Here is a 26,494-nt window from a genome sequence, read left to right as displayed (position 1 = left end):
GCATCAGGACTTTTCTCGAGCAGTTGTGTTTTATTGTTGTTTTCAAAGCTCCGTTTGCGATGCTGAAATCCGCCTGGTTTACACTAGAGTGTGTTTTTAGCCTGATTTGCTCTCAGATAACGGTTAAACCATGCAGCTACGAGAGTCGTCTTGTGTGTTGTGTGTGTGTGTGTGTGTGTTTTCCTCTCAGATTAAACCCAGTCACCATGCTTTTGTCAAATTAACGGATCGATGCTCGTCATTATAACCTTAAAGTCTGACATTGTGTTGCAGATCTCGATTTAATGTGTGCATATGTCAAGTACGTTGATGATAAAATCATATATCCTAGGGAAAGATGTGTTCCTGTCTTTCTCTCAGAGGTGACAGCAGGGGTGTTGGGTTTCAAACTCATGTCCCACAGGCGGCTGTATGGAGGAATGTGAAATTACCACACACACAAAAACACACACACTCATCATATTCTAATCATTCCGCGCACATTTTGGTATTTTAATCCTCAAAGCATTGCATCAGAGTGTGAAATCCTTAAAGGTGACGTCTTACTTTTTTGCAATTGCTTTGTCTAGTGAAGAGCAGGAAGGCTGATAGCATGTAGCACAGGTTTCCCCCTAAATAAACCCTGCTATTTCCCTGCTATATTTGATAATATTACGTAGAGATGCATGCAATACTCGTTTTGACACACTGCTGATGCTTTTATTTCATTGATAAACATACAATATGCTATAGTGTATAGATCAGAGGTTAAATACTAGAGGATGTACAAAGATGTCATGTAGTGTCTCTTTTGCATCATATATCTGATCCCTATTTTAACACAACAGTGTCTGTCTCCAAGCCTTCCCACTATAAATGTCTGGAATTTGTGCTGTTGTGTTTTGCTCTGACGCAAATGCTGCTGCTGTGAGTGTTTCCTCCATCTCGGAGTAATAATAATAATAATGTCTCACCTGTACTCTATTAAAATAGTTGGGTTTAGAATACCCCATATATATATATATATATATATATATATATATATATATATATATATATATATATATATATAGTTATTATATGTTATTATAGCTCCTTCCCTTCCCAATTATGGGTTAATTGTTATTTTTTCCATTCTGGTATTACTATAGGAGTACTACTATTAATTAATTTTATAATTATGGCTGTGTAAATAAATAAATGTCTCCGCTGGGTTCTAAAAGGTAAGGATGACTGCCAAATATCCCAAATATGTGTATCTTTCCACCCAAAAAAATAGTTAGTTATTTATTTAACCCAATAGTTGAGTTAAACACATTTGGTGTTTGTTGGGTTATTTTTTAACCTTTTTTAGATTATTTATTAATAACTCATCTAGTTGAGTTCAATATTTGGTGCTTTGTTGGGTTATTTTTAAACCTTTACTTTGTTATTTATTTAATAACACAGTACAGATGAACACAGGAGGTAGACTCTTTTAATCCATATAATAAATTGACTAGGCGACGCAGGGGCACAGTAGGTAGTGCTGTCGCCTCACAGCAAGAAGGTTGCTGTTTCGAGCCTCGACGTTTCTGTGTGGAGTTTACATGGTCTCCCTGCGTTTGCGTGGGTTTCCTGCGGGTACTCCGGTTTACCCCCACAGTCCAAAGACTTGTGGTACAGGTGAATTGGGGTGGCTAAATAGTGTATGTATGTGTGTGAATGAGTGTGTGTGGATGTTTCCCAGAGATGGGTTGCGGCTGGAAGGGCTGGATAAGAGCTGGATAAGTTGGCGGTCCATTCCGCTGTGGCGACCCCAGATTAATAAAGGGACTGAGGCGGGGAAAAAAATGAACGAATGAATAAATTGACTATGAAACGTGCGTTTGTATATTAATACAGCTGTTCTGTGTCAGTTAAATCAGTTGACTGTTGAAATTAAAATTTTTAAATTAATTTGAATTTTTTGAGTTATTAAATAAATAACCAAATGCAGCTTAAAAATAACCCAACAAATCACCAAATATTTAACCCAACTGGGGTGCGTTTCCCAAAACCATTGTTAGCCAACTAAGGTCACGAATTACATCGTTTCAAACATAGCTTGTTGATTTGGCATTTCCCAAATCCGTGTTCCAACGAACATTCGTAAACTGCGTCACAAACTTGTATGCTTGCAACTACACCTCTGGAGCTGTAGTTAGAGACAGTTCCTGGCTGTGTGCTATTTCTTCTTATCCCCCCTATGACCTATTCATTTAGAACATTCTGACATTTTTCAGTTTTAGCGATCTTCATGTTTACATTTGCGCTCCCTTCGCAGTGCACATTGAGAACATTGATGTCATTTTGAACACAGCCTCATGACGAAAGCTGTAGGTGACCCATTACTTAAAAGTGGAATTTATGTTACGTTTCCAAAGCTTGTGAAAACAAAAAACAAAGCAAACGTTAATGCTTTAACCTTATAGTAGATTATTTATTAAGTATCTGTACTGTATATGACATTATTAGTATTATGATTATTAATAAATAACCTAATAAAGGTTAAAAATAACCCAACAAAGCACCAAATATGTTTAACTCAACTATTGGGTTAAATAAATAACTCAAAGTTTTTTAGAGTACTGCTCAAAGTGTTGATGAGAGCCGGCTATCGTGGCGTGTGTGTGTTTTTGCTGCAGACTGTAACATTGTGGCCTGCTGATGGTGTTGGGGATTGAGGTAAAGTTGGTTTTTATAATTGCACATTTTTAATGTTACATTTTTTACCATGGTACCTTGAATATTTGGTCTGAAATCACATGCAAGTACGACTTCAAAACAACATCAGCACCATTTAATTGACTTTACTTTGATAGTCATTGGCTGCTAATAAGATTTCTCTACTTGGAATACTTTTCTGAAATCATATTATTAAGGAGAAAGTCTGAATGTGTTAATATATAGACAACTTTATCTCAGTGTGTTGGGGTTGGACCACCGAGGAGATCTGGGTTATTTTCCATCCTCTTTGGCTTTAACCTTTAGGGAGTTGTTACAGAACCAATTATCTCCTCACCTGGCAAGTGGAGAACTTCTGTTGTAATTAACAGTTCCTCCCCAGATATTTGTCAACCTGCCCGGGCTCATTGGTCTGGTCCCATTGGGTTTTTGCTTGGCCTTTTGTGGAGCTAGTAACTCACCTTTTATAAAGTACTGAATCTCAGGTAGTTGTAGGTGCTTTGTAGGGTTTGTTGATCTTGTGTAGGGCCTTTGGTTGGCAGTTCTTAAAGGCATAGTTCATTAAATAATAAAAGTTTGCTACTGTTTTACTCACTCTTAGCCCCAGAGGCTACAGTTTCAGCTAAAATAAACATCTGACTAATGTCAAAACGTTTGATAGCCTGATTTCTTCCAGTTTTTACATGGCAAAAAGCACTATGACAATAAAGATTTAAATTTAATTTAAAAATAAAAGGAAATTCTGTCCTTATTTACTCACCCTCCACTTGTTCCAAACCAAACCTGTTTTTTCTCTCTCTTTCTTTCTCTCTTCTGTTAAACACAAATAAAAATAAAATGAGGAATATTGGAAAAAACAACCATTGACTGTGCTCATTGGTCTGGTCCCATTGGTTTTTTTTTTTGTTGGCCAGTCGTGGAGCTAGTATCTCACCTTTTATTAAGTTCTGAATCTCAGGTAGTTGTAGATGTTTTGTAGGGTTTGATGATCATTTGTTGGGCCTTCGGTTGCCTGTTCTTTAAGGCATAGTTCATGCAATAATGACAGTTTGCTACTGTTTTACTCACTCTTAAGGCTGATTTATACATCTGTGTCAAGCGTGCACGTATGCTACTGCGTAGCCTTCGCGTTGACGCATAGCCCTTCGCCTGATGTGAACCTATCAAAAAATTAACTACATATCACAACGACGCGTAGAGCAAGCTCTGTGATTGGTCGACTTTGTAGCGCTGACAAGTCTGGGCGGCACCGAGAGCCACGCGAGCCAGATGGAGCGATTGTTTACAAGTGTGGAGTCCCGTGAAGGAGCTCCGGATGGAAAGTTTTGTTTTGTGTTTGCCACATAGTTAAAGTTGTTGCATGTCCGCCTTTTCCCGCCTTAAAATACGCGAGTTTGAGCCACTCGTACATTCAGGAAGCGTTAAGAAAAAACAAAGCACCAGCGAAGAAACTCGACACAGAGGAACATAAACACCTCACTGCCCACTAGCGTTTTGGAAGTGTTAATGCAGACCAACAGAGAGAGTGCGCAGAAATATAAATGCACGGCTACGCCCGTTGCATGCGCCGTGGGTTACGCCGGTCACTTGACGCAGAAGTATACACCAGGTTGTAGCTCCTAAATTGCAATTTCAGCTAAAATAAACATCTTGGAAACATTTTTAAAAGTTTGATAGCCTAATTTCTTCCAGTTTTTGCTAGTTTTTACATTGTAAAAAGCACTATAGAAATAAAGATGAATTTATTTGAATTGAATTTAAAAGAAAGGGAAATTCTGACATTATTTACTCACCCTCCTCTTGTTCCAAACCTGTTTTTTTTTCTCTCTCTCTCTTTTTCTTTCCCATGTTGAACACAACTGAAAATATAATGAAGAATATTGGAAAAAAACTCATTGACAGAGCTCATCAGTCTGGTCTTATTGAGTTAACTTTATTAAGTTCTGAATCTCAGGTAGTTGTAGGTGTTTTGTAGGGTTTGTTGATCCTGTGTAGGGCCTTTGGTTGCCAGTTCTTAAAGGTATAGATCATCCAACAATGATAGTGTGCTACAGTTTTACTTACTCTTAGCCTCAAGCCTACAGTTTCAGCTAAAGTAAACATCTTGGAAAATATCATAAAAAGGTTGATATCCTGATTTCTTAGCAACAGCAAATCTTCCCAATTTTCTTTACATTTTTAAAGGGACAATTCACCTGGTTTTTACATCGTAAAAAGCACTATAGAAATAAAGATGATTTTTTTATTTGTTGTTGTTATTTTTTTTAGCCGTTTTCACTTTTATTTGACAGGACAGTAGAGAGAATTGACAGGAAAGTGTGGGAAGCAGAGAGAGGGGAAGGATCAGCATAGGACCTCGAGGTGGAAATCGAACTCGGGTAAACACCGGAGTGCATGTGTCAGTGCACTTTCCACTACACCAGGGATCACCAAACTTGTTCCTGGAGGGCCGGTGTCCTGCAGATTTTAGCTTCAACCCTAATTAAACACCTAAACAAGCTAATCAAGATCTTATAAGGTATACTTGAAACATCAAGGCAGGTGTGTTAAGGCAAGTTGGAGATAAAACCTGCAGGGCACCGGACCTCTAGGAATGAGATTGGTGCACTACACCATTGGCACTGACAATAAAGATGAATTGAATTGAATTGAATTTAAAAGGAAATTCTGTCATTATTTACTCACCCTCCACTTGTTTCAAACCTGTGGTATTTTTTCTCTCTCTTTCTTTCTCTCTTCTGTTGAACACAAATGAAAATAAAATGAAGAATATTGGAAAAAACAACCATTGACCGTGCTCATTGTTCTGGTCTTATTGAGTTTTTCTTGGCCTGTTGTGGAGCTAGTAACTCACCTTTTATTAGATACTGAATCTCAGGTAGTTGTGGGTGTTTTGTAGGTTTGTTGACCATTAGTAGGGCTCCACAAATGATCATTTTAGTGTTTAGTATGTGCATTAATTACTGTATTTACATAGAATCTATATGATTTATGCAAATTGCAAAACAATTTGATTCTAGTCCAAATATCTACATTTTAAAGCAAAAACAAGATTATTTTACTCACCCCACAATTGTGCTTGTTTTAAGGAAAAACTCTTAATTTTTTTTAACATTTCTAATGAAGAAAAAAAAAAGCATTTTGTCTCGTCTTGTGAAACTGTATTCATATCGCAATGTTTATTGCAAAAATATTATCGCTATATCACGTTTTTCCAATATCGTGCAGCCCTAATTTGTAAGGTGTTCGGTTGCCAGTTCTTAAAGGCTCTTTACTCACTCTCAGCCCGAAGGTTGCATTTTTAATTATAACTACTTGAAAATGTTTCCTGATAGGTTAATGACAGTAAATCTTTACACTTTTTTATATTTTATGTTTAAATTGTTTATTGTGAAAAAACAAACATTACATCAGTACAGATAGTTACATATTATTATCTTTTTCTTTTTTTTCTTTTTTACAAAAGAGAATAAAAAATAATAATAATAACAAAAATATATATAATAAAAAAGATAAATATTATTATTAATAATAATAATGATAATAATATTAGAGAAAAAGAAAAATGGAAACGAGTATTAAGTGTACAGAGAATTACAACCAAATATCACAATCAAATATTCAGATGCATTGTCAATGTTGAAAGTAAATATTTATAATTAAACGGTATAAAATGGTATTAGATAAAACAAAAAAAATTAATTAATACGAAATAAATTAAAAAGGATGGAACTCAGGAGATTGCATCTATTAAATGGAAGGCAATACCTTAAGAGAGTTAAAGTAAGTTATAAAACATTGCCACTTTTTAAAGAAATGAGTTTTCCCAGAGCATCTAACCTTTTCCAACTTAAGAAAATGCATGGTATCTACAAGCCATTGGGATGTAGTTGGAGGCTTATTTGATTTCCAGTGAAGTAGTATACGACGCCTGGCTATTAGTGAGGTAAAGGCCAAAACATCAAGCTGTTTAGAATTGAATTGGGACCAAATCTTTGGAACCCCAAAAATGGCAACATCAGGGGATGGGTCTATATTTACCTGCAACACCTTGGACATAATTGTAAAATAACTAATCCAATAATTCTGTAATAGAGGGCACATAAAGAACATATGACTCATATTACAACTTGGTGCATGACATCTGTCACACTTGTCATCGATATTGGGAAAAATTTCAGATAGCCTGGTTTTTGAGAAATGGACTCTGTGAAAGACTTTGAATTGTATCAGACTAAGCCGAGCACAAATTGTACTAGAACGTATTCTCTGCAGCGCACCAAGCCACCATTCTTCCTCAAAACATATTCCCAATTCATTTTCCCAAGATTTTTTAATTTTAGTAAGCGAACCATCATCCAAGCTCAAAATGCACCCATAGATTTTAGAAATTTGGGATTTGTTTTGCGGATTTAGTTGCAGTAACTCTTCCCATACCTGTAGCTTAGGTAGGGATGAGTAGCCTGAGAATAAGGTAGCAGAGCAATGTCTAGCCTGTACTTTTTTATATTTTAAAGCGGTAGTTCACCCAAAAATGTAAATTCTGGTATTTTTTTACTCAACCTCCACTTGTTCCAAACCTGTGATATATTTTTCTCTCTCGTCTGTTGAACACAAAGCAAACTATAAGCAGGGCTCGAAATTGCGACCATTTTGGTCGCATATGCGCCCGAAATTTTATCTATGCGACCTTAAAATATATTTGGCAGCATTTTGGGTGCTTAAAATTGTTGTGTGCGACCAGTTTTTACAGCAAAATGTTCACCACATGCGCGGATTCGGCAGACATTCACGCAGAATGCATCTCTAAGCTCTTTGTCTGCACTTGGAACGCAAAACGCAGCGCTCAGGAATGGTTTAAAACAGTTGTCATGTCGACTTGCTGCAGTAAAAGCCAAGTCCGTAATGCTTGCCCCGCCTTCACGCTCTTCTTATTGGCCCACCACTGCTCTAGCACTGAACGCGAATGATTGGTTAATATCAGCTGTCAATCACTCAGTGCCTTCTGGCTTGGGATGACCGAGAGCTACTACCGCGAAGCATTGTAAAGCGCTGAGGATGAGAATGAAGATAACAGACAGATTTTGTTTTAGAAACCATGACATCTAAAGTTATAAATAATGACACATCTTACCAGTGATCATGTGCTTAATGTTAATCCACCATCTACACTTTTCCAAGAGTGAATTAAAGACTTCCATTGGCTTCAAGTCCGCTATGTAAAGTCCTCTGAGTCTCCATTTCTGCTGCCACATTCGGATGGTAGGTCAGAATTGAGCATTGTGTCAACGCCACAACCTACCTTAGTATTGTTGCTGACCATGTCCATCCCTTTTATGACCACAGTATACATCTTCTGATGGCTTCATCTAGCAGGATAACACACCATGTCATAAAGCGCGAATCATCTCAGACTGGTTTCTTGAACACGACACTGAATTGACTGTATTCAAATGGCCTCCACAGTCACCAGAAGTCAATCCAATAGAGCACCTTTGGGATGTGGTGAAACAGGAGATTCACATCATAGATGTGCTGCCAACAAATCTGCATCAACTGCGTGATGCCATCATGTCAATATGAAGCAAAATCTCTGAGGATTATTTCCAGTACCTTTGTTGAATCTATGCCACAAAGGATTAAGGCAGTTCTGAAGGCAAAAAGGGGTCCAGCCCAGTACTAGTAAGGTGTACCTAATAAAGTGGCCGGTGCGTGTACATATTCATTATCAAACTAAATCCAACGAGTGGTCATGACAGAAATTATGTCATTATTTACTCTCCGTCCACTTGTCCAAAACCTATGAGTTTCTTTATTCTCTTGAACACAAAGGAAAATATACTGAAGAATTATGTGGGAAAAAACAACCATTTACCTCCATTGTGTTTAGTTTTATTTTATTTTTTAAAATATTTTTTCTACTATGTATTTCAGTGGATGCTGCTTTAAAGTACTCTTCAAAATGTCTTGTTTTGTGAGTAAAAAGAAATTCATAAAACTTTAAAACCAATTAAGGTTAGGTAAACTATGATGGTATTGTTATATTTTATGTGTAAACTAGCCCTTTGCCCATCTGAATGACAATAAAATTACAATAGAATATATGTTTTGGCGGTATGCATGGGCCATCACATAAGAGCATTTCATTTAGGTACAACTATTGTTATCAATGCCGTATTTCCTGTAATCAAGAAGATTTCTTTATAGATTTCCGGACAGTCGCACCGGCATAGTCATTCCAGCACAAAGCCATTTATTGATTTAATCTATATTGATTCATAATTGAAGTGTTCGATATCATTCCACCCTTTTATATACTTGAGGATGTGAGCTGTTAAAGGTTATAAATGAAGCTGTAACCTTTTACTGCTGACCTCAAAACATTATGCTTGCAGCTTCCTGTAGACAAACCTGCCCATTTCATTTTACTCAGTTGAAGTCAGAATTATTCGCCCCCTGTATGTTTTCCCGCCAATTTCTGTTTAACAGAGAGCATATTTTTTCACCTCATTTCTAAACATAATAGTTTTAATAACTCATTACTAATAACTGATTTCTTTTATCTTTGCCATGATGACAGCTCATAATATTTTACTATATATTCTTCAAGATACTAGTATTCAAATTAAAGTAACATTTAAAGGCTTAACTAGGTTAATTAGGTTAAAGTTAGGGTAATAAGGCAAGTTATTGTATATCAGTGATTTGTTCTGTAAACAATTGAAAAAGCAAATATTGCTTAAAGGGGCTAATAATATTGACCTTAAAATGTTATTTAAAGAGTTAAAAACTGTTTATATTCTAGTCGTAATAAAACAAAAAAGACTTTCTCCAGAGGATAAAATATTATCAGACATACTGTGAAAATTTCCTTGCTCTGTTAAACACCATTTGGAAAAATATTTTTTAAAAATCAGAAACAAAAGTATAGAAGCTGTCATCCATGAAGTACCTTTTTAATATACTGCCTCTGGTACACAGGGTCAGTGACAGTGTCACACAGCAATAATTTTTAGGGCTATTTTTTTTGCCATTTTTAGCCAATAATTTCCAGCGGCCAAAAAATCAGTGCATCCCCAATTTAATCAGTCATTTTTCCACTTTAATTTTCCACATTTTATTTTTGGCACTAAGATGAAACACTGAAGCATTGCTTAATTAACAAACAGCAACTACATGTGTCTAAACAAAGCATTCAAAGGCTTTTACGTTCTTTAACTGTGATTTTACTAATATTTCATAAAAGCGTGACAGGTTTGATGTGATGGTTTTAACAAAGAACCCAAAGAAAGACCAAACATAATCACAAAGTATGCTACTGTTTTGGCTTGTTTCCACTGTTTGGTACAGTACGGTACGGTTCGGGTCGGTACGGGTCACCTTTATCAGGCTTGCATTTCCACTACAAAGGGTACCCTTTTGGTGGGCGTGGTGTATGACGGTTTCAGTCGACGTCATTTTCGCTCGAGAAGATGTCTACAGTAAAGCTATACAGGTCATTTAGATATCATATGAGAAGCACTTCTCACAAAACAGATGCTTTACACACATAAATACTTCTGTATAAATGTGCATTACTAACTTTTCTATGAACATGAGTTGATTATAACTGCAGATCAATGACAGTGCAAAAAAGACTACTGTAACGTCTAATTATATAAAATAAATGAACAAATAAATGAACATACGAACACATACAGACCCCTTATAGTCTCTGATATGTTACCAACTACTGCAAAACTACACACAGCAGACATTTAGTCCTTATTTGGGTTCAAAAACACACACAATATAGCCCAAAGTCAGTGTAAACCTTTCATCTGTGTCTGTAATCTTCAGCAGCACATGTAGCCTCTGTTGGAGAGTAACTCCATCATTCGTAATAGTTCGTAATATATTAGTCCAAAAGCTGATAATAATAGTTAAACATGGCCGTTTGTTCACGTTTGCTAAAAAAATAATGTGCTCCTTTTTTCCGGCTTCTCCTTTGTTTTTTCGCGCTTCACTCTCATGTTGGTCAGTGTCTGACAGGATCAGGTTTCAAAAGCATGTCAATAATCAAGCGCGCGTTATTATCATCAGCTCAAGAAGTTTGTTATTTCAGATATAGACATACGGCGAATGCAAGCAAGAAAGCGAAACCGCTCGCACTTCAGACTGGCTCGTGAAAAACTACGAGGCACAGGGTAAATCTGCTCTTCTTGGCATTGTGGCTGTTCATCAAGACGACGACAAGATTTGTTTGAGCCCGGGTCAACCATGGCTCTTTAATATATACGCTGTAATCTCTCAGTTATGTATTTTAAACATGGCGGCTCTTTTTGGTTTGTTGCGTAAGTGAATGACGTATCTCTGTAAACCAATAGCGTTCAGTCTAGCTCCACCTTTTGGTACACTTTCTTGTGTTTGGTACCCTTTCAAAAGGGTGCCAAAAAAAGTGGTACGGTTCGGTTTGGTTCGGTACGCCTTTTGACAGTAGAAACGGCCAGAAAAGCGTACCAAACCGAACCGTACTGCTTAGTGGAAATGGGCCATTTATTTAAAACCTTTTTAACACTGCTGCCATTTGTTTAAATGAAGTTGTCAGATTAGAAAAACAACTACAGTATCTTAAATAAAATTAATTTATGTATAAAACCTTAAAGCTTTAATAAACCAAACACACTGTAAACATTTTTTACATCAGTTACCACGGTAACTGAGGCCCCGTTTACACTAGTGCGTTTTAGTTTTAAAACGGCGTTGTAGAATGAAAACGATCCGCGTCCACACTCGCGTTTTACCCAGCGTTTCTGAACTGCTCTCCGTCCACACCAAAACGTTGAAAACGCACATCACGTGACCACACAGACACTCTCGGGCAAGCGCTCCAGCATTTCTACCCAGATGAGTGCTCTGCTTGTCGGACTGCTCATCAAGCATCTCCCGCTGGATCTAATCTCACTATATTTGCTAAACGTGATATTTCATTCATGTTGTTGTCTTTATCTAACGACATATGCCAATTCCCTGACTTTGGTCATTGGAATCTATTAAGTTACTTGTTCACGGGTAACATGTTTTGGTTAAGCGCAAAGATAAGTTAATGATTAATTCAGGTACATTGACTGATCGCTTGCCTTTATTTCCTACAATGTATAAACTTATTGTATGTTATACTTTTATAATTATCGATTATTAAAACTGATATTCAGCAAAAGAGAGGGTGCGTTTCGTATTTTCACTGAAATTGAAAGGAGACAGTTGTTATCGGCTCCGTTTTGTTATAAATATCCACACAGTGAAGATGACGCTCATATATGCAGCACGACGCCTCAACATTTCTGCTGTCTGTTAAGTTTTCTAATATTAAAAAGAAAATAGGCAGTTCCTTAAATCATGTTTACTTTTTATTGTTGAGAAAGTGAAACAACGTAGCCAGGGTGATGTGAATGAAGTTATAAAGTACACTGTTCCCTTTGAAGATTTACCCGTGTCCTCTGTATGTTTTCCATATCAAACTGAAAAGGGGGAGACTGCAGCCTTGATCAAACTTGCGAAGTCTTAACTTACAAGAAGAGGATGCGAGACTGAACTGTGTGTGGGCTACTTAATATTGAGGAAAAGCCCCAATCAGATAGGCGAACGTTTGCAGCCCCGCCTCCGTTTTCAGATGTCTCCGTCTTTCCCCATCCACACTGAGACGGAGCAGCAGCGTTTTAGAATGAAAACGGCCTCTCCAGCGTTTTCAAAAAGCTCCGTTTTCAGCGCTCGAGAACTCCGGCGTAGTGTGGACGGATGGCGTAACCGTAGCAAAACTTATGCGTTTTCAAACTAAAACGCACTAGTGTAAACGGGGCCTGAGTCTGAGTTAAAGTTACTTCTCTTTCAGAAACAGGCTTGACTTGCCCTGCTTTCTCCAGTTTGATAAACCTGCCATTTTGATACGGAAAAACCAGAGTTTCTCTCATTTTAGGGTTAAAATACTTTGAGTTTTCACTTAACCTTCTTTCTGAAACGGGCCCAGTGGCTGTGTTGCATGAACATCAGTAATCGAACTATTTGCCAAATTATTAATTTGTCAAGTTTAACAGCAGTTTGACACTTTCACTTAAATTTAGGAACATGCATGCCCCCCATGACTAACGACATATTGAATGCAAGAAACTGCTGGAAGAGTGTAGTTTGAATGTAATGTTTGATACTGCATGCTGTATGAGAGAAAACCTTCGCATTTCTTGTTAGCTTGAATGCACTTGGTGGGTAGAGTCAGATAGCAGTTTGTGTATAGACCTGCTGTCACAAAATGTAGTGAAACTCCTACATGACGCTAATAGTTTAAGGTGTTTACATGTTTACATTTGAAGAGCAACATTCACAGCGGATCTTTTAGTACATTATGTTGCAGTGATATTAACGTACTGTAAACTTCCAGATGCAAAAAGCTCTCGGGTAAAAAATGTTCCTTACAAACATATTTCTGTCGCAAGCACTGTAGTCCACATTTGAGTCCTGCTGCACTCTCATAGCAGGGAAATGAAAACAAAACCTATGTTGCAGCACGTTTATAAACAACACTGATGACCTGGGCCAGACGTAATCTGCGGACGTTTTTCGCTATTTCTGCTGAGAATTTTGGTTAAAATCTGCGGAATTATTTTGAGAGTATCATAACTAAAACCTTAATTAGTGAAATAAAAAGTAATACCTTTTTAACTTTTATTTAATGTTTAAATAAATTGCAAATCTAATTAGATTCACTTTATTTGGTTAACAAAGCAAGTTTGTCATATAATATCTCTACTAAAAGACAGAAAATATTACTTTACAAACTGCGTTGTACATAAATCAGATAAACATCATTACTGTAATTAATAAAAAAAAAACTAAATTTAGATTTGCACACATTTACTCAATTAAATAAACAGAATTAATAATGGGCTAAAAATCTGCAGAATTCTGAGGAAAATCTGTGAAATTCTGCGCGCGCAGATTCCGTGTGGGCCTACTGATGACTCGTGACTCCAAACAATTCTTCTTCCACTTGTTTTGATTATGGTTGGCAACACAACATGGCGTCTTTCTGCCATCTGAAGATTGTAGCAGGTAAAAACAGTCTTAAGGCCTGTGCACACCGAGACGTTTTTTGCTCGACGTTTAACTCCTCGCGACTAAATAACGGGCGTTAATGTGATTGTGCTCACCAACGCGTTAAACGGCAGGCGCATAAGCGAGCTGGAGCTGCTGCTTGAACCATCCATGCTTGTTCGAGTCACCAGTAACTTTAACAACAAGCGTCTGAACTTCCTCTCCTCCTCTTCTTCTGTGTTATAAGCATGTGTCAGAAGCTTAAAGTTGTGTAGCGCCATCTATTGTCAAAAGAGTGATTTTGCATACTCTTCAGCTTGACGCCAATGAAAAGCGCTTGGGTTTGAATACTGAAAAAAGTCTCGTAAAACGCTGACGAAAAACGCAAACGAAAAGCGTCCCGGTGTGTAGGAGCCTTTAGAAGTTATTATGCATATTAATGAAGTGCGCCTCATACACAATAGAGCGCGCTGATTGGCGGTCTGGAAAAACTTGGAAGTCTTTCTCATTCGTCTAAATCGTCTAAAACAATACCACGGTTTGACGGTTTCGCGGTATACGGTATTAAATAGTAATTCTCATAGCAAAGACCCTGAGAAGAATAAGAACACGTTTTCTGACTGAACAAAGGTTTTTCTATGGGGGAAAAAATGCATTTATTTACTGACAATGTATTTGCCCAAAAGGTCTGGGAAAGAACTAAACAGAAAAAAAGTGTTACAAAATAATAGAACAGTGAAGCAAATTTGACTTTTTCCAAATAATATATTTTCAGTTACTATAAACAACACCACTTACAATGAACAAATAAAAAATAAGAAAATAATAAATAATGTGTCAAAGTCCAAATAAACATGGTGTAAATCCTCAGTAAAAAAATAGATATAAATATTTACTATACTATAAATAGTTACATAACAAAACTAGATTCAATATGGAACATCCTTAGGTTTTATGTGCCAGCATGGATATGGTTGTCTGTGGATATGGATTTGGATATGGTTGTCTGCAATGCAGACAAACAGCTGCACCTTCATTTGCGTCTTTTGAAAACAGCAAGAGCAGCAGTTTGTCTTTGCTGTGTCACTGTTTTGTCATGTTTCTGTGCTGCTGTGCATGCAAAAGTACTTAGTATGAGAATTATTTCATGCAAAACTTTTTTTTTTTGCGTTTTATTTAGCCGCGCATAAATGTATGCCTATCTCTCATTCCGTGTTGTTCAAAAAGCTCACTGTTGGTCCACAAACAAAAGCGAAACCTATGCTTATTGGTTGTGATATAGCGAGTTTGAACCAATCTGGGCATGGAGGAGGGACAATGCATCAATGTATCATGTCTGGTTTGTCCGGAGACACAGTGACGAGCGTTTCTTTGTCAAATCAGCGTTGTCAAATTTTTATGATGCAACCGCACTGATTCCGGAGCCTCTGAAAGTCCGCGAATGTTATGTGATACAGCACTGGAAAGCTGAGATTCTCTTCTTTATGCCAATCTTTGAATTGTATGAATCGGATCAGCGGATCAAAAGTTATTAAACATTTAAGAGCAATACTTATTTTTAGCCGCGGGCGGCTGTCTCTGTCTTTAAGGGTTAAAACCGTTAATATGCAATTGTTCATGGTATGATAATCGTGCACGTTCAAATCGTGGTAGACCGTCATACCGGTATATTGTTACAACCCTAGTCTACATGCTGGAATATACATGAAGATCCAATCGCTGTGACGCAGCTTCAAAAATTCTTTTCAAAGCGGAAGAACGAATTTGCTTGAAATAACGCAAAAACAACTAATTTTCACTTTTTAGGGAAATATATGTGTCCTAATAGTGTTTTTAGCAGCGTGGGACACATATGACTGTCAACAGCTCAAAACGTGTTTAGATGTTTCGTGACCCTTTAAAGTGTTTGCGTTGTAAGTATTTGCAACAGGTTTGCTGTCAAACCGATGAAGTTCTTTTCTTAATTTGCTGGTTTTTACTTGTAAATGCATGTGTTTTCTTAAATTGCAGCACATTAAGCTCTCTAGGAGGCCGTATAAAACGTTTTATAACCCTAAAAATGGCACACCTCAGTTTTATTTACTCTCAGTGGATCGACGCACTGACCATGAAAATGTTCCACTTGAAGAGTTTGAGTGCAGGAATTTTGTTGTTTGGGAAGATTCATCGTTGTTCCGCATCCAGCAGACTGGAGCTGGAAGAGCCCATAATGAGCTCATGCGGGACATGTGTGTGTGTGTGTGCAGTTGGCATGTACCTTCCTTTCTCTGGCCTCTAATGATTTGGTCTGTTCTTCAGGTAAAAGTGACACAGGAACTGAAGAACACACATGTGGAGCAGCTCGGCCGCCTGCACCTCAAACACCAGACAGAATGTGATTTATTAGAAGATATGAGGTAAGTCAATATGCTATTTCTTTTCTAATACTGCCTTCCACCTAGATGTTTGTCAGTGTTAAAAAATGAATGTCTCCGATAAGGAAGCGATTCTGAGTTTTACTTCTGGGGTAAATTGTGGCGTAATTCTTGACCTTGGTTTTCATTGGTTGTCCACTTGCTTTGTTTTCAGTGCTTTTAATTGATCTTCGGTTTAACTAGAATGATTTGAGAAAATGCTTTATTTCAGAATAGTGTCTGTGCTTAACTTCTTGTCCTGCTGTTGCCATCTTTTAAATTGCATTGTGTTCAAAATGACCCAACTGTATTGCGAAAATGCTTCTTTTTTTTCTTTTTTTTTACCTTTGTTTCTAGTTGAAATGTCTAAAAATTTGTAAATCAATTTTCATGACAAGTAAAAAAAAAAATGGTCTTGTTTTCAGAAATAATGAGTGAATATTAAAGGTGCAGTAGGTGATTGTCTTCAGAAACATTTGTTGTTGTGCTGGTTGAAAGTCTCTTCACAGTCTAATAGTAATGATTAAAGTAAATGATCTAAATGTGTTTATATGTATTTTTATATTTTGGGCAATGCATAAAACGAAAAAATGTTCATCCAATTAAATAGAGTTGGGCCGACATCTCTCATAATTCCGATAAGCTGCTCAAACTGTCTGTCAGCAAATGCAGATTTGAACAACTGCGCAGCCTTTTGTACGCAGCTCCGCTGATTGCGTTTTGTGCATGGACGTGCTGTGCGTTCACGAGAGAGACAGAGAGAGAGTGCGCGTGCATGATCGGTAAAAACCTGCTGAATCAAAGCTTTTTAAAAACCTGAATCAATATTGGAGTTACCTTTTGCACGCTGGGGAAAGGATGACACAATGTCTGAAGAAGGATTTCTCTTAGACAGGTAATGTTCTGTTTTAAAACTGCTTTAGCTTCACACAAAGCTGATGTAACGTTAGATGTTGTTGTTACAAACGGGTTATATCTTCTATTTTAAATCGAAATCGATCGAAATTTATGCTCAACTTCGATTATCGAATCAAAAAATAGAATCGTCGATGCTGCCACGCCCCCATGTCACGTCAGCTTGGCTTGCCAAGCGGGAAAGAAACAGGCTTGTTGAAGTGCTTGTTAAACTGCAGATACAGGAGACCCGTCGACAGAGCTTAAACCCTCTCCTCTTTCAATGAAGTCGCCGGTGTGTAAGCATTTTGGATTTCCAGTGAGTTATGTTGACAACGTTCGTGTTGTCGACAAAAAAAAACACAGTTTGCAAGCTCTGCTATGTACGTATTATGTACGGTTCGTCCGATAGACAACACCGGCATCGCGATCCTCCGCCCGCCCCCGTTGCAAATCCGCTCGCGAAAAGTACACACTCAGGCCCTGTTTACACTGTCTTTGTTTTTAAATGGCACTTTAGAACGACAACGATTTGATATCCACAGTGGCGTGTAGCATTTCTGAGCAGCCCTCCTTCCTCTCTACCTCTGAAAATGCACATCACGTGACCACACAGACACAGACGCACACACACAGCCATGCGCTCGAGACAGCGGGTCCAGGCAGTCAGAGGACTGCTTCAATCTTTCACTCACTTGTACTTTGTCATTTTAGCGAACACCTCAGATACTGTTGGCTGGTTCCTGTTGGTTGTGCGTCTTTTTTACCGACTCCATTATAACGACACAGATCACTGCCTATTCACGAGTCCCGCAGAAAAAAAGTGATTGACAGGTGGTAATTATGTGTGCATCTTGCCTTTATTCATTTACTGTATGATTTGTTTATGGGTAAAACAAAGACCATACAGGTCAGGTAGTTTAAACGGTAGGCTACAAATAATTAATTCGTCATTAATTAATTAATTAATTATTCATAATCGAAAATCGAATCAAATCGTGCCTTTAGAATCGAAAATGTAATCGAATCGAGGATTTGGAGGATCGTGACACCCTTAATATCTTCACAGAAGTGTTGCTCTTCCGATGAAAGATTGATAAGACTATTTTCAGTTTCATAAGGTCCTTTGCAGCATCGATAATGTAGATTTTAATTAGTAAATACACAGAACACAAGTAAATACCACTATTCTAACTCCTGGTTTTATTGGATTTTTTGTTTTTGCTCTTATATTCTATAATTTGTTTCTGTTTAGTACAGCATATTATTTACAGTAAATAACTGAACTATTCTGCCTCATATGTTTCATTGACAGTTTTATTGATCACTAAGATATGATTGACTTGGATTTAAGTTGCTTCGATTTAAAAATAAAAATTGCAAAAATAGCATGGATGTAGCTAAGTTACTTTTGCAAAGTAGATTTTAGCTCAGCTTGTTACATTTCCCAGAGGGTATCTGTTCGTGTAGTTAAGCTACATTTTAAGCAGAGTAGCTAATAGTTTAGCTCACTACATTTGTCAGGTAGCTTGCTCAATGCTCCAGGAAAGAAACATATAAGGCTTTTAAAACAAGTTAATGATGACAGAGTTTTCAGTTTTGTGTGAACTATCCCTTTAAGAGAGCATAACTGGAATACTGGAAACCGCTGATCCATGAAAGTAGATGAAAGAATCCAGCTGCAAAAAAAAAAAGAGCAAATTCTCCTTGTTTTTGAAGAGCGGGATGTGACGAAGGTATTTCCTTTGGACTTCCTGCTCGTGGGCCGGTCGTTCCCACAGCTGGAAGTCATAACTGAGCTGCTCTTCTCTTTTTTTTTTCTCTCCTTGTTTTCTCTTTAAAGGGATTTGAGGGCTGTTTGAGAACAGGGGGAGGGAGTCGTGTTAAAACCACTGCATTTGGACATGGAATTTATGTGCGTCTTATTGCGTGTATGTGTTTGTACATGCTTACGGGTGTTTAAGGAGATATTCGACAGTGGCACACCCTCACAGGGGAGCTGAGGACCGAAATTGCACTGCAATCATAATCTGCTGCAGAGGCTATTTTGGTGGTTGTGTGTGTGTGTGTGTGTGTGTGTGTGTGTGTGTGTGTGTGTGTGTGTGTTTGTGTGTGTTTGTCTGTCTGTTTGTCTGTCTGTGTTTGTGTCTGTGTGTGTGTGTGTGTCTGTTTGTCTGTGTGTGTTTGTGACAGAGTGAAAAGAAGTTTGTGTCCAAAAGTGAGAGAGAGGATGAGGATGGGCTCAAGCACATATTTCTGCAAGCGATTAGTTGATGGATTGTCTGAAAAATAGTCTGCTTTAAAGGTGAATTGTGCAATTATGAGGCTTAGATATGATCAAAAATAGTGCCTTTTTAAAAGCAGTTTACTAATTATTCCCTCTTTTTTAATTACGGTTAATTTTAATTGCAAATGTCACTTTTTAATAAGCTCAAAACACTGTCATATCATTAAAAATTAATTAAAGGGCACCTATTTTACCCATCTTTCCAGATTTAAGATGAGTCTTTTATGTCTCCAGAATGTGTCTGTACAGTTTCAGCTCAAAAAACCCATCAGATTATTTATTATAGCTTTCAAAATGTTGGAATTTTCTGCTCTGAGCACATTGGAGCTGGTTTTGTTGCCTGTGCCTTTAATGCAAATGAGCTAGTTATCCCCGCCCACCGCTCCCACATGCCTGTTAAGCCTGGTTTATGCTTCTGTGTCAAGTGACCGACGTAACTCACGGCGCCGGCAACGCGCACAGCTGTGCATTTATTCTTCTGCGCGCTGTCTCTGTTGGTCTGCATTAACACTTCCGAAACGCTAGTTGGCAGTGAGGTGTAAATGTTCCTCTGTGTCGAGTTTCTTTGCTTCTGTTTTGCTTTTCCTGAACACTTCCTGGTTGTACAAGTGACTCAAACTCATTCATTTTGAGGCAGGAACCGGCGGACGTGCAACAACTTTAACTGTGAGGTAAACACAAAACAAAACTTTCCATCCGGAGCTCTTTCATGGGGCTCCACACTTGTAAACAATCCCTCGCACCATTCGCGTGGCTCTCGATCCCGCCCAGACTCGTCAGTGCTACTAAGCCGACCAGTCACAAAGCTTGCGCTACGCATTGTTGCGACATGTAGTTACATTTTTTGAGAGGTGCACGTCAGTGACGCCGACAGCCACGGCGAAGGGCTATGCGTCAGCGCCGTAGTATACGCCGGCATTTGACGCAGAAGTATAAATCAGCCTTTAGAGTGTGTCTTAGGCTGTTTCTCAATATGCGTTCTTGTCTGTACTGCGTTCCTGTGTCTTTGTGAAACATCATCCTCCATCGCTCAAGTACGGTTCCAATTCAAAGCTCAAATCTTGCCAAGTACTGATAAAATTCCCGGATGTGTACTTGCTCTGCCTCTTTGGTGTTGAATTAGTGATTTTACTGTCTGTATTCCAAACATGCACTGTTTTAAAAGCGTTTTAAACTTGTAAAACTCATTCTTGTTCACATTTGATGATCACAGAGCGCTGAACAGATCTTTTAATCCCAGTTGCTTTGTGCAAATCCTGTCTTGTTGATATGTTTAAACGTGTTACTACGGAGACATGTTAATATGCTGCTGTCAATCAATTCGGTGGGTGGGGAAAACCGCACTCTTACGTCACATTGCGGTCGGCGTCAAAGTGAGAGGGATTTGGATCCTATTTTAATGTCAAGAAATTTAAAAAAAGAGACTTATTGTGTTTATATCATGTAAATATGACTGTAGAAACACTATAGCTACACACAGTTCTGTCCAAACAAAAGAGGATTTTCATCATAGGTGACCTTTAAGGTAAACTGCACCTTTATTTTAACATTATTTGTTATACAAGCTCGGATAGTTCACCCAAAAATAAAAATTCTGTCATCATCTACTCTCCTTTTCCTTGTTTCAAGTCTACTTGAACACAACGGAAGACATTTTGAAGAGTGCTGAAAACCTGTGTTCCTACATGGATGTCACTGGTTACATGTTTTCAGCATTCTTCAAAATATCTAACTTTGTGTTCAAGAGAAGAAACAAACTCATAACGGAAACACACGAGGGAGAGTAAATGGTGAGTAAATTTTAATTTTAGGATGAACTATCCCTTTAAGAGAAAGGACCAACTCTATCGCATGTAAATATCTGTCATCCTGCCAGAGACTAGCTTTGCATCTTTACACAGAACCGCTAGCAGCACACTTTAATAGCTTCACGCCTCATAGCCAAAGACCTTCAGCTGGTATTTCTGCTGTCCTCGACTGTAGCCATAAAAGAAGACAAAAATAGTCAAATATGAAAGTCAGTCATGTCGCGAGTCAGCTTATGCCATCTGTAATCCTGGAAGAATGTGCAGTTATGCTTTGTGTCCCATCAGCGGCCTTAAACATGCCATGTTTACAGTTCTTGCTTGTAGTTATTTTCGATGTGAAAATTCTCTTTTTAAAATGCAGGAACAATTGTAGAAAGTGATGATGATAATTTGTGTTTCAGCTTTGGCTAGCCGTTGTTGTGAACTTTTTGGTTAAACTGTTAAAGGTGGAAGGAATGACAAGAACATCGTAAGAGGTGCAGAAACTAGACCCTTCATTCATTTTCCTTCAGCTTAGTGTCTGATTTATCAGGGTTGTTGCTAGAGCGGGTACGTTTGCGGCCGGAAGTTAACGAGAAATATTTCTATTTTTTATTAAATTTCTCATTTGCTTTATTTTATTAACGTCTACCCCCACCCCAACCCTAAACCGAACCGTCACTGTAATGTAAAAACAGTTGTTGTACCGAGTATTAGTCATATTATCTATCAAGTAACCCAATAAAATAAATTTTTGAACGCCTACCCCCTCCCCAACCCTAAACCCTACCCTCACAGTACTGCAAAAATATAAATTATTGTTATACAGTGTTATAAAAAAATGCTGCTTTATTAATGTGCATAGCGCACTTCCGGTCGGCCGCATATCCGATATAGACTTTACCATATATCTGAGGTCGCCACAGTGGAATGAACCGCCAACTATTCCAGCATATGTTTTATGCAGCAGATGCCCTTCTAGCTGCAACCCAGTGTTGGAAAATACCCATACACACATGTGTGCATGTTCAGTGAAGTGTGTTTGTGTTTTGCTTGTGCTTATTACTTACACCTATACTTATCTATGCATGAACCGTACATGCTCACCAGAAAAGCAGAGTCTGCTCAAATAATGTGTCGACAGGTCATTTATGTAGCATACTTGTTTCTGCTGCTTGTAAAAGCACCACTGTGCTACACTAACAGGCTGTTTTTTGTTTTTGTACAAAAGTCTTAGAAAAACAAGTGTTACAAAAATACTTTGTATTATTTAATAAGATAATAAATAACTATTACAAAGCATTTTCTGAAAGTGCATCCAAAATATTTCTTTGATCTTTAAGCAAAAAAAAAAAACAACAACTTCGATGTTACGGTAAACTATAAATATTTTACATCCATACATATTAGCTTCAGCTCTTTGCATCCTCTGATAGATCTTCTCTCTTTCTTTCTCTTCTCTGTTCTTTGTTTCTGACTCTTGCTGACAAACATACAGGAAAACATTCCCAAGGTGGTCTAGCGGGATGAATCAATGTCTCGGCCGGGAGTCAAAGAGCTCCATTGATTGAGCTTCTCTTCTGGGTTTGATCTTCCTGTTTACCTGCTGGCCCACTAATGCTCCGAGTAGAGCCAGAATCGCGATTTTTTTTTTTATTTTTGCTTAAAATAAAGATCACGATTTTCTCACGATTCTGTAGATGTAAAATAAAGGTATGGGAAAAACAAACATATGGCACAACCTCGATAATAATATTATGTGAAGGTCTACTGGTTTCTATAAATAGTTCTATTCTATATTAATCTATTCTTATAATAATTTTGATGTTGAATTATTATGTTTGAGATATATGCTTGCAATCTGTCATATTAGACAATTTAATTCACTGGTAAAATCAGACGTTTGCCATTATCAGATTATATTCAACAATATATAGGCTAGAGTAGTTATACTGACATTGTAAATATTTATTTTCATGCACAACTGTGGGTTCACTATGAAAGAAAAAACATATCAAATGTTTGTCGTAATCATAACTCTAAAATGCGATATGATCATTTTAATGAAGTTAACACTTTCGGTTTCATTTTGACTGCTAAGCGCTTGTTCATACTTTGCACGCGGCTCCCAAACGATCACTCTGTGCCACAAACTGAATATTATTTACAACTGTATTACCTGTTACTCGCAACATATGCAGGTTTTGTTCACTAAAGTAGACGCGCGCGCCCGCCCTCTCTGTGGTAACCCGCTTGTTAAGTGTGACGTCACGCGAAGCGGCTTCCGGGTCCAAGCGCTCTATTCAACTGAATGGAGAGACTCATGAAATGGTAATAATAAACGTTTATAAAGCGATTTAAGGCTTTCGAAAATCATGATCGCAGTATATATGTCCATGACTAATATGCGATGGCCAGAAAGTGATTTAATTTTTTTTATAGATTGTTACATTTTTGGTGTTTGTTATGCTGCAAGCCCAGAGATTGTTGTGTAGACTATGATTTTATATAAAATTACCATTAATGTGTAATAGGAATAAAACGTGATCATAAACGAATGATTTCTCCACTCAAATGAATGGCGGCTTGGACCCGGAAACAGTATTACATACGTCACAAACACGTCACCACTTAACAAGCGGACAGCTCACGGTCAGCAGTTTACGTCATGTGTGATTTTCGATCACGAAAACATTATTACAAATAAAACGAAAATGACATTTTTAGGTGAATTATACCTTATAAATACAGTATGTGACTCATTCAACATCATTTAGAGGTGTCAATGTCACTGAGCAACGTGTGTGAAACAATGAAAAGACTCGTGCAGCCGCCTTCTCTTCTCTCCTGATTTTGAAAATATGATTGACAGAATCGTAGAAATGCTGGACTAAGATCGTCTAGGGGGTCGAATCAAGATCGCGATCTTTTAACGATTAATTGTGCAGCTCTAGCTCCGAGCGTAATCTCTCAGATGTGAGGAAAGACATACAGTCACACTTATTATTTTTATACAACAGTCAAGTTGAATGTTAATTTGCTTTGCGAAGAAAAGGAAATCATTTAATATTTGGCTCGCTGATTTATGTGAAATGGTCAATATAGATCTGACTAATCATCCTTCTAATCACCCTAACATTTTTTGTTTAGAAAAGACCATTCTAAGATCAAAATAAAATCAATTGTTCACGTTGTAAAAATATACAAATTTGAAATATTTATCGGCTAATGCAGTGGTTCTCAAAGTGGGGGTCGGGACCCCCCAAGGGGTCACGGGACAATGAAGGGGGGTCGCCTGGTGATTTCCAAAAATCTATTTATTTATATTAAACCATAAGAATTACCATATTTATCAATAAACTACTGAAAAGAAAAATTGTTGTTTATAGTGAATATATATTATATAGTTACTACAGTAGCTTATAGTTACTAGTTCTATTGGATTGCGACCCCTGGGGTAATTACATAATTTTAAAGACACACCAATGGTGTCAGATGCAGCAGATTGATTTTATAACATCAGGTTAAACTTTCTGGCACATCTACAGCTCTGATTTACATTAAAAAAAGATTAAACTAAGAATAAACTTGGGTCTTTTGGTGTGTGTGCGCTATTGCATGCAAGGTTTCTGTATAAATAACCACCTCAGAGGATATTTGGGGTCGCGAGTCACTAGCATTGTCATTTTGGGGGTCGCAAGCTAATAAGTTTGGGAACCCCTGGGCTAATGTATCAGTTATCGGTCTCCAAAAGGGTTATGTTATCTGTCAAAAATATCCATATCGGTGCATCCCTAATTTTTATCCTAGGTTATCATACTGTCAAAATCATATACTGGCCCATGCCTACTCGCACCAGCTCCCATATGCTTAGGAATGAGTTGATGGTGTATTTTGGGAGATGAGCTGCTGACTGTTCCAGACAGGAACGCTGGAGTCAGACGTGAAGGGCTCTGCTGCGCTCGCTGTCTTGTCATTTCTGCTGTCGATCTGCTGTTTGCTGACGTGAGCACTTGGCTGAAGATCATCATCCAATAGATCTGTGTTAGTGCTTTGAGGAAACATTTACTGTTCATTGCTTTGAGTGTTGCACGTTTTTTTGAAAATTAATTAATTTAATTAATTATGATTTTTCTTTTTATTTGTAATGCTATTTGAAAGAGCTCCAGGTTTGCTGTGGTATTTGAAAACAAAAATATATATTATCTATATTTATTCTATTTATTTAACGCCAAACACTACTACTAATAACAGTAATTATTGTTATTATAGTAATAATACTAATACATTATTTTGTTAGGAAGGTAAGCACAAAACTGAATATTCACAAAATGCTGTATAATTTTGTTAAATTAAATATTGGGCATCACAGTGGCGCAGTGGGTAGCACGATTACCTCACAGCAAGAAGGTTGCTGGTTTGAGTGTGAATGAGTGTGTATGGGTGTTTCCCAGTGTTGGGTTGCAGCTGGAATCGCATCTGCTGCGTAAAACATATGCTGGGTAAGTTGGCAGTTCATTCCGCTGTGATTAATAAAAGGACTAAGCTGAAAAGAAAAATGAATAATTAAATATAAGAAATTACAATTTTATGTTTGTTTGTTTGTTTTATAGTTTACAATAAACTAATGTAAAAATTATATTAAAAATAACTAAATATCAATAACCACCAAAATACAATGTTTTTAGTTGTGCAAATATATTCGTCTGAACATTATTGAGCATGTCTGGGGTAAGATTAAGGAGGCATTAAAGATGAATCCAAAGAATCTTGATGAACTCTGGGAGTCCTGCAAGAACACTTTCTTTGAAATTCCAGATGACTTTATTAATCAGTGATTTGAGTCATGTCAGAGATGTATGGATGCAGTCCTCCAAGTTCATGATGGAGTCACACACAATATGCATTCTGTTTCCACTGCAGCAGGACTTTATATTTTATACTGGACATTATTTCTGTTCAGTGACAAGACTTTTGTCTAAGAAAAGTCAGACCTTACTGTCCTAATGAAATCTTTAAAGATCAAGCCATGATTATATTTTATTTTGGTAAAATAAGCCTAATCTAGAGGCCTCTGCCTTTCATATAAGCCACTTCTGATACCAAATGATCAACTAAAAGTCAAGTTATTATTTGTCGTACCTAAAACTTGGATAGGCGACAAGACTTTTGTCAGGTAGTGTATGATATATATTTCTCATATATATTTATACCTATATAATAATAATAATACAAGGCTTAAAATTAACCTTTTTTCTTGGTAGCACCGGTGCTCCTAACTTTAAAAATTTAGGCGCATCAGCCAAAATTTAGTCGCACCCACCAATTATAAGCACCGTTACTACAAGTTTTATACAAACATATTTATTGCATTTTGAAAT

General features: G+C 37.5%; 1 protein-coding gene and 1 long non-coding RNA gene across 8 annotated transcripts in view; one reads left to right on the top strand and one right to left on the bottom strand.

Annotated features, from left to right (window-relative positions):
- fchsd2 (FCH and double SH3 domains 2) overlaps window positions 1-26,494 on the top strand; it is a 186,517-nt gene that overhangs the window by 316 nt on the left and 159,707 nt on the right. For all 7 annotated transcript variants that reach the window (XR_012394170.1, XR_012394169.1, XR_012394167.1 and 4 more), the window contains exon 2: window positions 16,051-16,148. Coding sequence is in view for 2 of the 7 variants with exons in the window: in XM_073930164.1 (XP_073786265.1) it covers window positions 16,051-16,148 (98 nt within the window). In the remaining 5 variants the exon portion in view is untranslated. The remainder of the gene's footprint in view (window positions 1-16,050; window positions 16,149-26,494) is intronic.
- Window positions 1-26,494, bottom strand: part of LOC141378793 (uncharacterized) — a 359,890-nt gene that overhangs the window by 256,015 nt on the left and 77,381 nt on the right. The window lies entirely within an intron of this gene.

Source organism: Danio rerio, chromosome 18, assembly GCF_049306965.1.
Source record: "Danio rerio strain Tuebingen ecotype United States chromosome 18, GRCz12tu, whole genome shotgun sequence".
Lineage (NCBI taxonomy): Eukaryota > Metazoa > Chordata > Actinopteri > Cypriniformes > Danionidae > Danio > Danio rerio.
Note: the sequence above shows the minus strand (reverse complement) of the source record. Positions and strands in the feature narration are given on the sequence as shown.